A 15,701-nucleotide genomic window follows, 5' to 3' on the forward strand; every position below is an offset into this window, starting at 1 on the left:
GTTTTTCCCATGTGGAATGTGTTTGGAGAATTGTTTCCCTGGGGTGAGTGCTTGGTTGGATTCTGGTGAGGATTGTTTGAGCCTGGTGGCCAATCCAATCCAATCCAATCCAATCCAATCCAATCCAATCCAATCCAATCCAATCCAATCCAATCCAACCCAACCCAATCCAATCCAACCCAATCCAATCCAATCCAATCCAATCCAATCCAATCCAATCCAATCCAATCCAATCCAATCCAATCCAATCCAATCCAATCCAACCCAATCCAATCCAATCCAATCCAATCCAATCCAACCCAATCCAATCCAATCCAACCCAATCCAACCCACCTGGGGCTGGACTTGAGAGGGTCACGGGTTGTGAGTTAGATATGGGAGTTAGAAAAAGTAGGTTTGTAGTTTTAGTATCTCTTTTAAATAGTATATTAATGTGTTATATTATAGTTATAATACAGAACTCATTCAGCCTCCTGAGCTGGAGTCAGACAGCATTTCTTCCCACCAGGTTCACCTGATTTACAGCAGGGGCTGGGACAGCTCCTTGCCTCCCCCTGTGCCACCTGCCTGGGTGGAATCTGCAGCTCAGGCTGGGACCCATCCCCTCCCCACCCCAGCTCTCACCAGCGCTTGCTGCTTGCCCTTGGCGTGCTCCAGGTTCCCGTGCAGCGCTCGGCTCTCGGCGGCCACGGCCGCGCTCCTGCTCCCGCCGCTCCCTCGGGACATCTCCAGCTCGATCTCAGCGTCCATCTCGGCGTCCTCCTTGGCCTCCTTGTTGCTCTCCTCCAGGTGCTTCATCAGCACTGCCACCACCACATTGACCAGCACGAACTGGGCGATGAGGACGAAGGTGACGAAGTAGACGGGGGAGATGACGGGCAGGTAGCTGAGGCAGTGCTTGTCCTCCCGCGTGCACTCCCGCAGTGTGTCCTGCAGCACGGGGGGACATTGGTGACATTGGTGACATCAGGGCAGGCATTAGGGAGGCTCTGCTCGGCCTCCAGGTGCAGAAATACCAAAAGGACACAAAATGGGTACGACCGAAACAGATAAAATACAGGGATCGTGAAGCACGGCGCCTACGAAGAGGGGAAAGGGCTGCCCAGAAGTTTGGGATTTCTTATCTCCTGCAGTGTTCCAGGTCATGTTGGACAGAGCATGGAGCAACCTGGGGTAGTGGAAGGTGTCCCTGCCCATGGCAGGGGGTGGAACTGGATGAGCTTTAAGGTCCCTTCCAGCCCAAACCATTCCAAGATCCTGTGATTCTGTGACACATCCCAAAGGCACAGCACACAGAGCCCATGGTTACTCCTCCCAGTCAAAAACCTGGCCTAATTTTCCTTCACTATTATATCCAAGAACAAAGCTTCAGGCTGGGTGAGACTTAGGACAAATCTTGAAAACACACCTGGCTTTTTTATCAGGAAGTCCCATTTTGATGTTTTAAGAGGAAACATTTTTGTTTGCACCCAAGAGTTGCCTAAATTGGTTTGAAAACTGTACCTACAGCCTTCCAGAGAGGAGGAAGCACCCAGAGACTGCACACACCTTCATGATCCCGTTCCAGTTGTCCCCTGTGGACACCCTGAAGAGGGTGAGGAAGGCCATGCCGAAGTTGGTGAAGGTGGCGTGGCGGCTCAGGCCTTCACAGGGATTCTCCTCACTGCAATCTGTGGGGCAGGGAAGGAGCAGCACATCAGCCAAGCCATGCTGGATTATCCACAGCAGCCCCCAAAGCTGGGGGTGGCACCCTGAGCTATGTCCCGTGGATTTATGGCACCAGGGGGTGGTGACATCCCACTGAGGAGGAGCAGGGGGGACAGGGGGAAAGGTGTTTTCGGGACAGCAGGAGGGGTGGAAATGGTGCTGGTGGAATTCTCATCCCTGAAAACATTCAAGGCCATGTTGGACAGGGTTTGGAGCAAGCTGGGCTAATGGAAGGTGTCCCTGCCCATGGCAAGGGTGGCACTGGATGGGCTTTAAAGTAATTTTTAACCCAAACCATTCCATGATCTTCTGCTTTCTGTGATTTTCTTTACTCCTGCTCTACAGCCTCCTTTGTCTGTTTTCCTGTTGATTGCGCCCTTGCCTTGATGATTTTTAACATCCACCATGAGGGATATTTTCACTGAGATAAAGTGGAGCAATTTGACATTTTCCCCCCGAGAATTAATAGCCTAATGAATGTAAATTGAACATATGAAATATCCATCTTCCCATAAAACACAGCCTCGTTAAATATCCATTAGGACAGGCAGCAATGGCTCTTGGTTGGGCATTTCAGTCTTAGGTAATTATTCCAAGGTAAATTGGAAGGAAAAACAAAAGAAAAAAATCCAAGAAAAACCCAAAAATGACCAGTCCTGGGGGAGAAAGGGCTGATGGTTCTTGTGGCTGGCATGGACTGATCAGGAAAAAATGGAGGGAATATTCCCATTAAATTGGGCTGGGAAGCAGAGTCCTGCCCCAGTGGGGTTCCCTGGGCTGGCATTACCCAGGTGTGTGTGGGAACACCAGAAGAGCCATTTTTCACCCCTGTGACTGAACAAATGCACCCATAGCTCCAGGGATGGAATATAAACCTACACTGTTTCACTTAGGGTGGGTGCAGAACTAATTCTTTCCCCGGAATTTGTGAGAGACTGAAAAATAATTTGGTTTTGGTTGAAAGAATTATTCTGCTCTCAGGCACTTGTAATCTGAGCAGAGGGCTGGGCTCATAAAGGGGATTAATGACAGCCATAAACTCTGCTCAGGAAGGGCCCTTCTGGTGCTCCTGGAGCTCTAATTGGGATGGAAATGCCGAGGATGCAGACACAGCTCCCTCCAACAGCATTTTCCAGGCTGGGCAAGGCTGGGCTTTGCTCTGGTTTTAGTGACCTTCCTGAGCAGCTGCAGGATCCTCAGAGTGGAGGATTAATTGATGCTGGACAAGCAGGAAGCACTGGGTGCCTCCTGATTGATGGAGAGAGGGGAAGGTGATGCTGAGAACACGGGGCAGAGGAGCTGGAGGAGCAGTGGCAGCCAAGTGCAGAGAGCTGATGGGCTGTGGGGGAAGCTCTGAGCAGGGACGTGTTTATGGTGGCATCTCTCCAGCAGGAATCTGATCCCCATCCAGCTCTGCAGGCTCGTGTTCTGTCTCCAGTAGCAAACTTGAACACATCCATGCTGGGCAATGATATTTAAAGAGCAAAGAGTTCCTCTCCAGCCAAGGGTGGCGTTGGCCAAAGCCCTGAATTGTGTGTGTGTGTGTGTCAGAAAGGTTCTGTGTTCCATCCTCTTGTGTCAGCTGTGACCCTGAGGTCAAGAGAAAACGTCCATCTTCAGAACAGGAGTGTGAAGCTAAGGAAGGCCCAAGAATGAGCGAGAGAGGGAGAAAAGGAAGCAGCCAGATACCAAATAAACACCAACCGGATGAAGCGAGCGGCCCCAGGCCCATTACTCACCCAGCTTGCCAAACAATTCCACTCCCAGGGCAGCATAGATAAAAAACAGGAGCATAAAAAGTAGGCCAAGGTTCCCTACCTACACAAGGAGAAAGCAGAACAAGGGTCAGGCAAGTCGAGGTCATGAATGAAATCACTCCATCACATTTTCAACACAAGCACAGCAGGGATGGGGGGCCAGAGGCAAATCAGATTTCCCCTGGGACCTGTCAGAATTCTGCTTTTTGGGGCCTAGGGAGTTCTTTGTGAGCAGAAATGCCCTTGGGGGAAGCAGCAGGTTCTCCATCACCCTCCACTCGTCTGGGATTTGGCCACCCCAGGGCAGTTGTGGGACCTGGGCTCTGGTTTGGGTTTGGGGCTTTTCCTTTCCTGGGACTCTGAGGCAGCAGCAAGTCAGGAGAGGAGCTGATTTCCAAAGGTTTCACTGGCATGGAGGGCTTGCAGTGCTCCAGGGAGAGGAGAACTCTCTGAGTATTTTCCTTTACAGGCCCTTCTCAACAAGAATTTCCTGGATTTTAGCTTTTTCCGTGTCCCACAGGAAAATCCTTATCCCAAACAGCAGCACTGGCAGCTCCAGGTGCTGCTGGAGGGGTTCCAAGCTCCCCAGGGTGGCTGAAGGGGGTGACAAGTGACATGAAAACAGCACAAAAGCTCTTCACACCACCAGCATCACAGCTCTCCGTGCTGGATCCCATCCCAGCACGGAATCCAAGCCTCAAGAACATCTCCTGGAGCAGAGTTTTGGTGATTCAGGCAGAGAACACGAAGGGCAGAGTGACCTGACCTGCTCCCACCTGCTCACATTTGTCTCTGCTGCCACTTTAATCTCTCTGTTAGCAGCTTCCAACTGAGACAAAGTGAGTTCTCTGCACCCCCAGCAGGATTTTATCCCTAAAAAACAAGGAGCTAGGAGGTGATCCAGGCAGTCAGGCCCAGGGATTCCTGATCTCTGAGGTGCATTTTAGTGAACTCTGAGTCTGGGAGAGTTTTCTTCTCTGAGGTGTCACAGCCACAGTTTTTGATTTTTTTTTTTTTTTTTTTTTTTGTTATTTGTACTGTGCTTAATTTAATCAGAAAGTTTATCAGTGTGGTATCTGTCATTATAAAATTAACACAGCTCTTGCTGATGAAAGAGGGGATTTTTTTTATATTAAAGAAATGGGAATAGTCCAATCACCCAGTGCAGGCTGTAACTGCTATAAAGCCTAAACTGGCTCTGCAATTTCCCTAACATTATTACAATCCTCCAGGGAATAATAAAGATAAAAACAGGGATGTGGATGGCTGGGCTGGGTTATTTCTTCTGCCTCTGCTGCCTTCTGGAATAGCTTTTGCTACTCGTGTCTGCTGGACCACTGATGGTTTGGGAGCCATTAGAAAGGAGCAGGCACAAGCACAAACACACCACGCACACTGCTGGGGAGGCAAATGAGCAAATAATTACAGGGAATTAAAATAAAAGGGATAAACAAACTTTCGAGGTTGAGGTAACAGAAGAGGGTGTTGGATTTTTGCTCTGAGGAGCCTGAGGATTTTGATGCCTGAAAAATCAGCCTGGAAACTTATGGCATTGATGGAAATTCAAAGAATTGAGGGTAACGTGGGGGTTATTACCAGGTGCTGCCTGCTCACACATTCCCATCCCTGTGGCTCTCCAGGGGCTGCCAAAGGCAGGTTGTTGGTTTTGTCCCCCACCATCTGTGGGACAATGCCAGGAACCTCTCCAGGAGCTCAAACTGAGATAAATCCGGGAATGACGGCACCAAAAGGAGATAAACTCCTGGACAGGAGCAAATCCAGGTCCTGCCCTTCAGGGCTCTGCTGGAATGAAGAGTTCTTCAATCTTTCCTTGCACAGAGTGCCTGTGGGGGCAGTTCCAAGCTTTTGAAGACAGAGGAGTCCCTTGTACAGCCTGCAGGGAATTAATGTGCCATCCACGGATCAAGGGAGACCAGAGAAGGGAAAACAACCCAGATCTTCTGATAGGGAAGTTCCACCTCTTACTGTTGTTGGAGGGTGGGAATTGGGCTGGATTCCAGCTGTCCTCCACCAGGAAGAGCTGTGGCAGATCAGCAGTGATTGCTGGGGGATTCAATTCCACCAGAGGCATTTTAACCCAAATCTGATACAGGAAGGGATTTGGAAATACCCCAGATCTGATCCAGAAACGGACTTTGGAAAGCTGGGAATGGGAAAAGGACTAAAGGAAAAGGACTAAAGGACTAAAAGGAAAACCATCAAGCAGGAGCCTTAGAGAGCAGCCTTTGCTTCCAAAGCCAGCAGCCACCAGATGCAGGAGCAAGGAAATGATCAGTGATGGATGAGTGGTGTAATTCATTATGGAGCCTTAACGAGCGGGAGCTCAGAAAGAAGAGGAAAACACTTGAAGCAGGGCTTGAAAAGCTGCTCCACACTGAGAGATTAGAGTTCACTGCTCTCCTGTTCACCAGACTGCAGGAGATTATTTTATCTACCACTGCTCCAAACAGGAGAAGTGCTACAAGAAAAAAGCAAAATTACATCCAGTGAAAAACCAAACCTTGCTAATTCTGACTAACCTCACCAGATTTTTTTTTTTTTTTTAGTAGGAAGAATAAACATGAATGTATTCCATCAACAGGGGATGGCTGATTCCCTAACACTGAATCCTTAAAAGAAGAACCAGGGATTGGGAGGACATGGAGAAGGTGGGCAGAGAATCTGAGATCATTCCCTGATCGTTCTTTCTGTCTCTGCGGCCTCTCCTCATTTTTTTTTCCCTCTTCTCCATCTCATTTTTTTCCACAGATCAGGTGGAGGAGAAGGTCTTTGACCTGGCAGACAGAGGTTACCACACAAGGAGCAGGGCAGGAACAGTCTGAAAAGAGCAGCTCAAGCTCAGTCTGAAATCCCAAGAGCAGATTAATCCTGTGACAATCCTGGATCAAAATGCTACATTCTCCCAAATTTGGGGATAATTGGTTCTCTGAGTGTTACTCAAATTGCTGAATAAAAACCAAATCCAAAGCTGATGAAAATCACCCCCCAGAAATGCAGTGACAGTTCCTTGTCATCCTCAGCCCATAAATGGGCATTCTTCACACACCAGACAAAGAATTTCCCCCCAAACCTGAATGAATAAACATTAAATTAGCTTTTTTTTGTCACTTGGAAACCACATTCTATGAGGATTTTCCAGCTGTGGTTTTAGGATGCTAATTTAATTAGGCTATGAACTCATGCCCTGCCTTGGAAATGAAAGCTGCAGCTTTATGAAGAGTGATGGTTGTCAGAGAGCTCTTCTTAAAATTCCCTTCTCATTTTCTGAGCTTCACTGGAGACCAAAGTGGCATTTTTTTATCTGCACGAGATCTGCTGGGAATATCCCTGGGGTTTTCCCTTGACAAGAGACCTTGCTGGGAATGCAAACTGCAAGAACACCCCAAGGAAACCAAAAACCTGGCCTGGAGCCACCCTATTGTTTGGGGGGTGGGGGGGAGGACAGAAAACAAGGAGGGAGAGAAAATACAGGCTGTGGTGACAATGCTTTGTAAATTGAAAACCAGACACAAATCCAAGGATTTCTTCAAATGCCAGCCCAGGGGCCAGGCTGGTAAATCCCTGCTTTAGCCTCAACCCAAATCCTTAAGGAAATCTGGATGGTAAAGGGCAAATGCTGGGATTAGAAACATCTTCATGGCAATGATGAAGAGCAAAGCAAAGGGGTCTTTGCAAAGAAAAGAAATCCCCCATTTTCCAGCTCTCCTGGAATAGATTGTGGGTTGCTTTGCACTTAGGAACTGAGCCCCAGGGGTGTTTTTGGGTAATTCCATGTTTGCTGCTGGTTCTTTTGTGGCCACTCATCCTCTGGAGGAGACTCCCACCCACATGGGGTCTGCCCTTGGCTGCCCCTGGGATCCAGGGAATTGGGATGGGCAGGGTTAATCTGAGGTAACTCCAACACTGAACAATCAGAGCTCACACCAACACACCCACAAACGAGCAGAACACACCTTAAAAAGGATAAAATTAAAAAAAATAAAAAACCACCCAAACACAAACACCTTGGAATTCTGATGGAGGACAGAAAGCCAGCAAAAAGTTCCTTTCCTTCTTTTTTCAGATCCATAAAATGAGGTTCCAGAAAGTGAACACTTGCAGGATCCTATCAAATTCCCTAAGTCTGGAAGTGTTGTTGTTTCTCTTGCAGCTCAGGAGAATTTGGTGACCCCAAATCAAGATTTTAACCATCAGAAGCATCTCCCCAATTTGCCTTTCCAAGGCTGCAGCACCTCTGTCAATAACTGTGGTTTTTTCCTGCCTCCCAAATAAAACTCTGAGTTGGAAAACCCCGGAGCTTTCTCCAGCATCCTTCTCTGTCCCTGCTGGTGTTTCCCAAATTTGACAGTGAAATCTGGGGTTTGTACAATTCCTGCCTACAGGAATTGGCTCTCTGGGAACTCTTTTCTCATCATTTTGCTTCTCCCATCAAACACATTCCAGGATGAGCCACTCAAAACTCCACTCCCACGGCCTGGAGAAAGCTGAGACCCTCCCCAAGTGGAGGCCACCAACCACAGAGTTGTCCCCAGGCCCCAAAGGCACTTCTGTCCCCAAGGGGAACACCCTGTGCATGGAGGAATTTTGGGGGCTTACCTGGGGCAGGGCTTGCACCACCGTGTCCAGCAGAGCTCTCATGCCCGTGGCCATTTTCAGCAGTTTCAGCACTGAAATGAGGAGCAAATCCTGCTCAGCAGGGCTGGGGGGTATTGCAGGGAAAATCCAGGCAGGAAATCGAGGTTCAGGTCATGCAGGGAGGGTTCAGATCTCTCTTCCTGCTGTTTGTACATGTGGGGAGTTCTCTGCATCCCACAGGGATGAACATCCCCCTGTCTGTCCCAAGGGGAATGCATTCCCACTGCCAGAGGGATCTGGGATATTGGGAAGGAATTCCTCCCTGGGAGGGTGGGGAGGGGCTGAAATAGAATTCCCAAGGAAGCTGTGGCTGCCCCTGGATCCCTGGAAGTGTCCAAGGCCAGGCTGGGATAGTGGAAGGTGTCCCTGCCATGGCAGGGGTGGAATGGGATGGGCTTTAAGGTCCCTTCCAAGCCAAACCATCCTGGAATTCTATGAAAATGGACAAAATAGATTCAAGCTATGTCAGGGAAGGTTTAGGTTGGATATTAGGAAAAAAATTTTCACTGAAAGAATAATAAAATACTGGAATTGCCTTCCCAGGGAGGCGGTGGAATCACCATCTCTGGATGTGTTTAAAAAAAGACTGGACGTGGCACTCGGTGCTATGGTCTGGTTGTGGTGTCAGGGCACAGGTTGGACTTGGTGATCTTAGAGGTCTCTTCCAACCTCGTATTCTGGGATTCTGTGAAAAACCCACAAGAACCCCAACGGGATTGTGGAAAACGGGAGGCACCTCACCAGTGAAGATCATCTCCCCAAGCCCTAATTGCCATCACTTCCCACCCTGCTCTGGGCCAGGAGAAAAGCTCTGTGATCCCATGCTGGAATCAGAACCCAACCACTGGAAAACCCCTTGGAACCCCCAGCTGCTCTCTGAGCTGCCATTTCACCTTCCCCACTGGAAATGAACCAGCAGGGCTGGCAGGACACATCTCCAGAGGGTTCCTGGGGTGGCGGGAGCAGGACACACCTCTGGCTATGCGGAGCACCCGCATGATGCGGATGATGGTGGGGTTGATGGGCAGGGCAGCGTTCATCTCGATCTCCTCCAGGGTGATCCCCACGATGGACAGCAGGACTATGGCCAAGTCCAGCTGGTTCCACCTACAGAGACAGGAAGGACACCCAACATTCCAGTTATCCAACATGGATCATCCAAGAGGAGGGAATTTTATGTTAATAACAGGCACCAGCAAATCCCAAATGCATCTTTGTCGCATTCATTATGTAAAATGACTCCTCTTGAGTTTTAATACAATATATTTTTTATAGTTCTATTTCTCTAAAGTATTTAGGGTTTTTTTTATTAAAACCATCCTTTAAAACTTACCTTTATTTCTGTTTTTCTCTCAACAATATCTGTCTTATCCTATAATATTTCTAAATCAATATTTCTTATTTCAAAGTTTATATACAAATATCTACTATATAAACTTTCTATTACATTTTAAAAATTTTCTACAAATCTATTTCCCTACACATCTCCTCGTTCTCATCTGGGCCCATGATTTTTAGATGGTACAAAACCAGCTCACCTCCTGTGAGCCACAAAATCTGGGAATTGACTGGGACTGACTGGGAAGTGTTTCTGAACTCTAAGCTGAGCTGGTCAGCCCTGGCGGAAGGGGAAATACTGGGGAAAAGATGAAAAAACCACCTGGAATTTTGGGAGATTTCCTGAATTCCTCCTGCAAAGCACAGCAAGAAGTTCTTAGGATTTTTGGTTCTTACACTACAAAGTTTGCACCCACTGAGAGCCAGCCCTGGGCTCTTTGTGTGTTACCACAGAAACTCAGAATTTGGCTCTGAAACTGGGTCAGTCCCGCCCAGAATCCCAAATCCACAGGGGTCCAAAATGCTCTCACCTGTCCTTAAAAAACCTCCGGAAACCAAAGGCCACCAACTTGAGCAGTGCCTCGAACACAAAGACGATGGTGAACACGTAGTTGCAATACTTGAGGGCTTCATCTAGGGACTGGAAAGAGAAATCCCAGTTAGGCCAGCCCAGTTACCCCTTCCTAGACCCCCACAGGGAGCAGGGTGAGAGGAGCACAGAAATTTCAGGAATAAAGTCATAAAGGCTGGTGGAGCTCACTAAATCAGCCAGCAGAACTCAAATAAAGGCTCAGCCCCTGAGTCAAACAAAACCCTCCGAAGCACTAAGATTAGCTCTGCTAAATATGTCAGGTTCAAGCTCAGTGCACCAATTGTTCAGTCTGGGCCAGACAGGAAAAAATTCACCCCTTCCCCATCTCCTGAAGATTCCTCGGTCTGAAGTGGCCAGCCTTGGGGAGAAGAAAAGCCTTGATGGATCATTTTTTGATTCCAGCCCTCGGGACAAAGGCTTTGCTTCAAAAGCTGAGGAAAATAAATAAACCTTGGAGATGGATGAAACCTTTCGTTGTTGAAAAATGGGGCATCTCCAGAGCTGGGCAAAGTGTGTCCATATTTGGTGCAACGTTGCCGCTGTCCACGGAGCCGCCCTCGGAAGTCAGGAATCCACAGTGTTTATACTGGGGGATGATGAGTGTTTATAATGGATTTCATTGGAGCTGGGGGCCAACAATAGCAAAGGAATCTTGTGGGGCCTTAAAATAGACACTTGGAGGGGGAAGCAGCTCTTGGGGTGGGGAGGGATTGGGGGACAGGAGGGAGGGAAGGGGGGTTTAATTTAATGCAGCGCAGGGCTCTGAATTTCCAATAAAAAATGGGAATTGTGAGCATCAAACCAGACAAAATTGGAAATAAATGCAGGAGAGGAGCCTGCAGGAAACCCCAGGGCACAGGAAAGCTGTTTTTGTCCCCTTTGTGTGATGCCTGTCTTTGCTGACCCCACGCACAGCGAGGTCACCAGGGCACAACCATGCCCTGATTTTTGGGAATGAGAGCTAGAAGTTTCTTAGGTGTTGGCATCAATTCCTCTTTTTGTTCCAGTACCTAAAATAAAATGGCAGCTTCAAAAACACATTTTCCTGTTCCATCCAAAGCCTGAGCCTGATTTCTGCCATCGTTTGTGGCCGTTTGCATTTGGATTTACAACTCTTTGTTAAGTGAATGTAAACCAAGAGTAAATAAAACCTAATCTGAATAAACAACATTTCCATGGGAAACAAAGGAATTATCCTGGTGTAAAACACACACACACACACACACACACACACATTACCCTCTGGCTCAGCATCCAGGAGGCATTTGCAGGTTACCATGGGATGCTGGAAAAGTAAATGCTGAGCCAGAGCTTCATAAATGATAAGGAAATGGAAAATTTATAAATCGATATAAATTTATCTGTCAGCCCCTATGATTCATGTCAAAGGTGTTCTGAGGGGAGAATGATTTTATAATGCATTTAAAAGCAAGGATTGTACTTTTAAATTGGTCTATTTGGAATTCATTGAGGAAAAGAAATGCTCTGCATGCCTTAACTCCGAGTTTATATCTGTTAATGGAATGTTCTAAAACTCTGGACTGCTTTCCAGTGTGAGGCTCTGTCACAGGTTTGGGATCAGGGGAGGAAATATTTGGATTGGTCTTTTCCTGGTAAAAGCTTAATTCACTCTCCATTAGCTGGGAGTGTTTTACCCACAGCAGGGAAATGGAGGATCTGCCTGAGGCAGTGATTCCCAAATGGCAGAGCTGGATCAGAATGCTGAGGCTGCCCAAAAACTGGAGATGCCTTTTTGGGGCTACCTAAAAACAGGGGCCAGACCAAATTAGGGGATTAAAAATGTTTCTATTTATTGAAGGGCCTTCAGGTACATTTAGGGCAGACAAAGGCTACACCCAAAAATGGACCACGGGCCATGGGTGTTCACACTTTAATGAGTTTGGTCCATTTGCATATTGGGGGTTAATGTTCCAATTACAGCTTCGAGTAATGAAGTAATTTACCCCAAGTTTGCTCCCCCCAAACTCACTTTAGTTTACACTTCTGGGCCCTGAGGCAATGAGATGTCCTTGACTGCCAGGCCTGGAGAGGAATTGTTGTGTCTGCCCAAAATGGGACAGCAGCAGCTCACACTGCGTGTGGAGTTTGGAGTCACACCCTAAAGAACTGCAGAATCGCAAATATAAATTCTGCAAAGCACAGCCAACAACTCTTAGGATTTTTGCATGGAAAACACAAAATCCAAACCCCTCAAGCATCACTGGGAACGTCCCCATGGCCACTCTCCTCGCAGGGGAGCTGTGCTGGGGGCAGCTCCTACCTTGGGCTGGTTGTAGTGCTCCATGGACATGGTGATGACGTTGACGCCGATGATGAAGGTGATGAAGAGGTCGAGGTAGTGGCTGGTGCACAGGCTGTGGATGTACCTCCTGGCCGGCGAGTAGTCGGCGTAGTAGGGCCTGCGCTGGGCTTCTGTGGGGACACAGGGGACAGCCGTGAGCCACGGGGGCTGCGGGGCTGCTGGCCACCAGCACGGGGCCTGGGGGTCACCTGCACACCGGGTGGAGAACGGAGGTGGACAAAAAATGGGGAGGAGCTGAGTGATCCCTGAGGGATTCCTGAGTGATCCATGGTGAATGATCCCTGAGTGATCCATGGTGAATGATTCCTGAGTGATTCCTGAGTGATCCCTGAGTGATCCCTGTGTGATCCCTGAGTGATTCCTGAGTGATCCATGGTGAATGATCCCTGAGTGATCCCTGAGTGATCCCTGAGTGATTCCTGAGTGATCCCTGAGTGATTCCCGAGTGATTCCTGAGTGATCCCTGAGTGATTCCTGAGTGATCCCTGATGAATGATCCCTGAGTGATCCATGATGAATGATCCCTGAGTGATCCCTGACTGATCCCTGAGTGATCCATGATGAATGATCCCTGAGTTATCCCTGTGTAATTATTGTGTAATCCCTGAGTTATCCCTGAGTGATCCCTGTGTAATTCCTGAGTGATCCCTGAGTGATTGCTGTTGAATTCCTGAGTGATCCCTGTGTAATTACTGTGTAATCCCTGAGTGATCCCTGATGAATGATCCTTAAGTGATTCCTGTGATCCCTGTAATTCTTGTGTAATTCCCGTGTAATTCCTGTGTAATTCCTGTGTAATCCCTGAGTAATCCCTGTGTAATGACTGTGTAATTCCTGAGTGATCCCTGAGTGATCCCTGATGAATGATCCATGATTCCTGTGTGATTTCTGTGATCGCTGTAATTCCTGAGTGATCCCTGAGTCATCCCTGTGTAATTATTGAGTGATTCCTGTGTAATTCCTGTGTGATCTCTGTGTGATTCCTGTGTAATTCCTGAGTGACTCCTGAGTGATCCCTGAGTGATCCTGCCTTCCACCACAGCCCCAGCGGGGTTTTTGGGATGAGCAGAGCCTGGTGCCAGCAGGGCAGGAGCAGGACGGACCCAGGACCCAAAGCCAGGGAAAATCCCCAAACCCAGCCAAGCTGCAGGCCAGGGCAAAGCTCGGGGCAGCACTCATCTCTCCCACTCCTGCAGCTGCCAGGAACATTCCCGCTGGGAGGAGAACATGCCCCGAGCTCCAGAAGGTTTTTTGGGGCCTTTGGAAGGCCTAAGGAAAAAGCAGCAGGGCATTCCTGAGGGATGGGAGCACACAGGACACAGCCACAAAGCGCTTGGCTCAGCAGGACAACCAGCACAAGCTCCTCTGGAAAAAGAAATATGAATTTATATTTATAAAATAGATAATGAAACAACATAATCTAGGGCTCAGGGCATGGATGCATCTAAAACCATGTACATGGATTTTATAGCTCTGCCTCTGGTCGTGATTCCTCCTTTTTTTTTTTCTCTCTCTTCAAAATGTGGAAATTTCTCCCTGTGACCAAATTCCTGGGAGTGTTCCAAGGAGAATGTTTGGACCCCAGGACTGAATTTACTGCCTGTGCCTCTCTCCAATGAAAGTGTGACCACAGGGATGGCTGTGGGCACTCAAATTCCTTTCAGACTGCAGCAATGTAAATATTCTGAGTTTACACAAGGCCAAGGCAGCATTACTGTGGATTTTACAAGTGGAAGAGACACTGAGGTCACATCAAGTCAGAGCAGGATTGTTCTCCAAGAGAGGGGATTTTGCAAATATTTCAACAAATTCAGCTTTCAATGCATGAAGAGCTCAGAAAAAGTTGCTTCACCTTGACAATAAGGAGGGAAATCAGTTCAGAAGCATTCAGTGCCTGCCTGAAATCCATCTCTCGCCCCTTCATCCTGCTAATACCTTTCAGATGGAAGGACTCTCGAAACGTGGGAGTTTTTTTTGTTTTCTTTTGGTGCAAATGATGCCAGATCAGAATCCAAACCCTTAAAATTAATTGGATAAAGGGAAACAGAATCTGCAGCTCTCTTTCAAGTACATTTTTTTATCCCTGGTAGTTAAAAGTACAGTGGAGGCATTTGAAAAACATTTCCTTCTGACCAGGGTCACCAAGGTTTTTTTTTTTTTGCTCTGCTAAGGGGTGTGGAAAAACAAGATGAAAGCAACCAGAGTTGTTTTTGAATACATTTTTTTTCCTGTTGCTTTCATGTGCCTTAATCCTACAAGTCATCTTGGACTGCTGAGGATGTCTGTGCTACTGAGCTCGGCCTGCCTGAAAAATAACAATAAAAACATTGCAGTATAATATTTATTTCAGCCTGCACAATGTGCTTTCATGTGTTTTCAGGATTACAACATCCTTGTCCTTTTCTTTTTTATATTATTTGTAGGGAAATGTCTTCTTGGGAGTGCAAATAACTCCTTGGGAGGTCTGAGAATACCCTTAATAGTTAAGTGTTATATTAAGGGAATTTTTATTAATTTATTATAATGATGAATGGTTGATTAATGGATTACAGGAGATGAGGCAGCACATAAGGAAAAGAGGTTTCAGGTGGTTTTAACCACCCCTCACCTGCCCAAATGCCTGATTTATTCACCATTCAGCAGAAGATCAGGCGTTTATTCTGTTTTATCAGCTAATAATTATAATTATATATTCATTGACAATAATTACAACTTATAATTACAGCAGGAGAAGCACAAGAAGACATTTTCCACTGGATCAGGCACTGAGCTGAAAACCTCCTCAATTCCCTGGCAGTATCAGAACTCCTTCTGTCCATGGGCTGGAGAGGAAAAAAACCAAGGAGGAAGCAGCCAGACCCAGAGGTGGCTCTGTCCTACAGCACTCAGGGCTCTCACAGGTCTCTCTCAGCCCTGCCCAAAAAATTCCTGCTGGGAAAACTTAGGACAGGCTTAACCAAAACTTAGGACAGGCTTAACCCAAGGGAGCTCTGGGTGAAGCCTGGCTCCTTTGGGATACACAAAGCCCGAGTTAGGCACAGGAAGGGAACTCCAGCAGGGGGAAAACATCCAAGGGCAGCTGGCACAGAGGGGACAGAGGTGACAGGAACCACATGCAGCAGGGCCGTGCTCGGGGGGACCCCATGCAATGTCCACTCGAGGAGATGCTGCCCGTGCCAGGCTGGCAGAGGGAGCTGGGATGTGCCCAGAGAGAGCAGGAATGTGCCCAGGGATGTGCCCAGGGAGCCAGGATGTGCCTGGAGGGAGCAGGGATGTGCCCAGGGCTGTGCCCAAGGAGTTGGGATGTGCCCAGGGAACCAGGATGTGG

The 15,701-nt window shown here is 47.8% G+C and overlaps 1 protein-coding gene across 2 annotated transcripts in view; it reads right to left on the reverse strand.

The window, feature by feature from the left end:
• Positions 1-15,701, reverse strand: part of CACNA1H (calcium voltage-gated channel subunit alpha1 H) — a 159,352-nt gene that overhangs the window by 9,283 nt on the left and 134,368 nt on the right. For both annotated transcript variants that reach the window (XR_012058231.1, XM_030284645.4), the window contains exons 26-32: positions 12,332-12,483; positions 9,989-10,098; positions 9,094-9,227; positions 8,082-8,152; positions 3,447-3,525; positions 1,549-1,670; positions 625-930 (exon numbers count right to left, since the gene is read on the reverse strand). Coding sequence is in view for 1 of the 2 variants with exons in the window: in XM_030284645.4 (XP_030140505.4) it covers positions 625-930; positions 1,549-1,670; positions 3,447-3,525; positions 8,082-8,152; positions 9,094-9,227; positions 9,989-10,098; positions 12,332-12,483 (974 nt within the window). In the remaining variant the exon portion in view is untranslated. The remainder of the gene's footprint in view (positions 1-624; positions 931-1,548; positions 1,671-3,446; positions 3,526-8,081; positions 8,153-9,093; positions 9,228-9,988; positions 10,099-12,331; positions 12,484-15,701) is intronic.

Source organism: Taeniopygia guttata, chromosome 14 (assembly GCF_048771995.1).
Source record: "Taeniopygia guttata chromosome 14, bTaeGut7.mat, whole genome shotgun sequence".
NCBI classification, from domain to species: Eukaryota; Metazoa; Chordata; class Aves; order Passeriformes; family Estrildidae; genus Taeniopygia; species Taeniopygia guttata.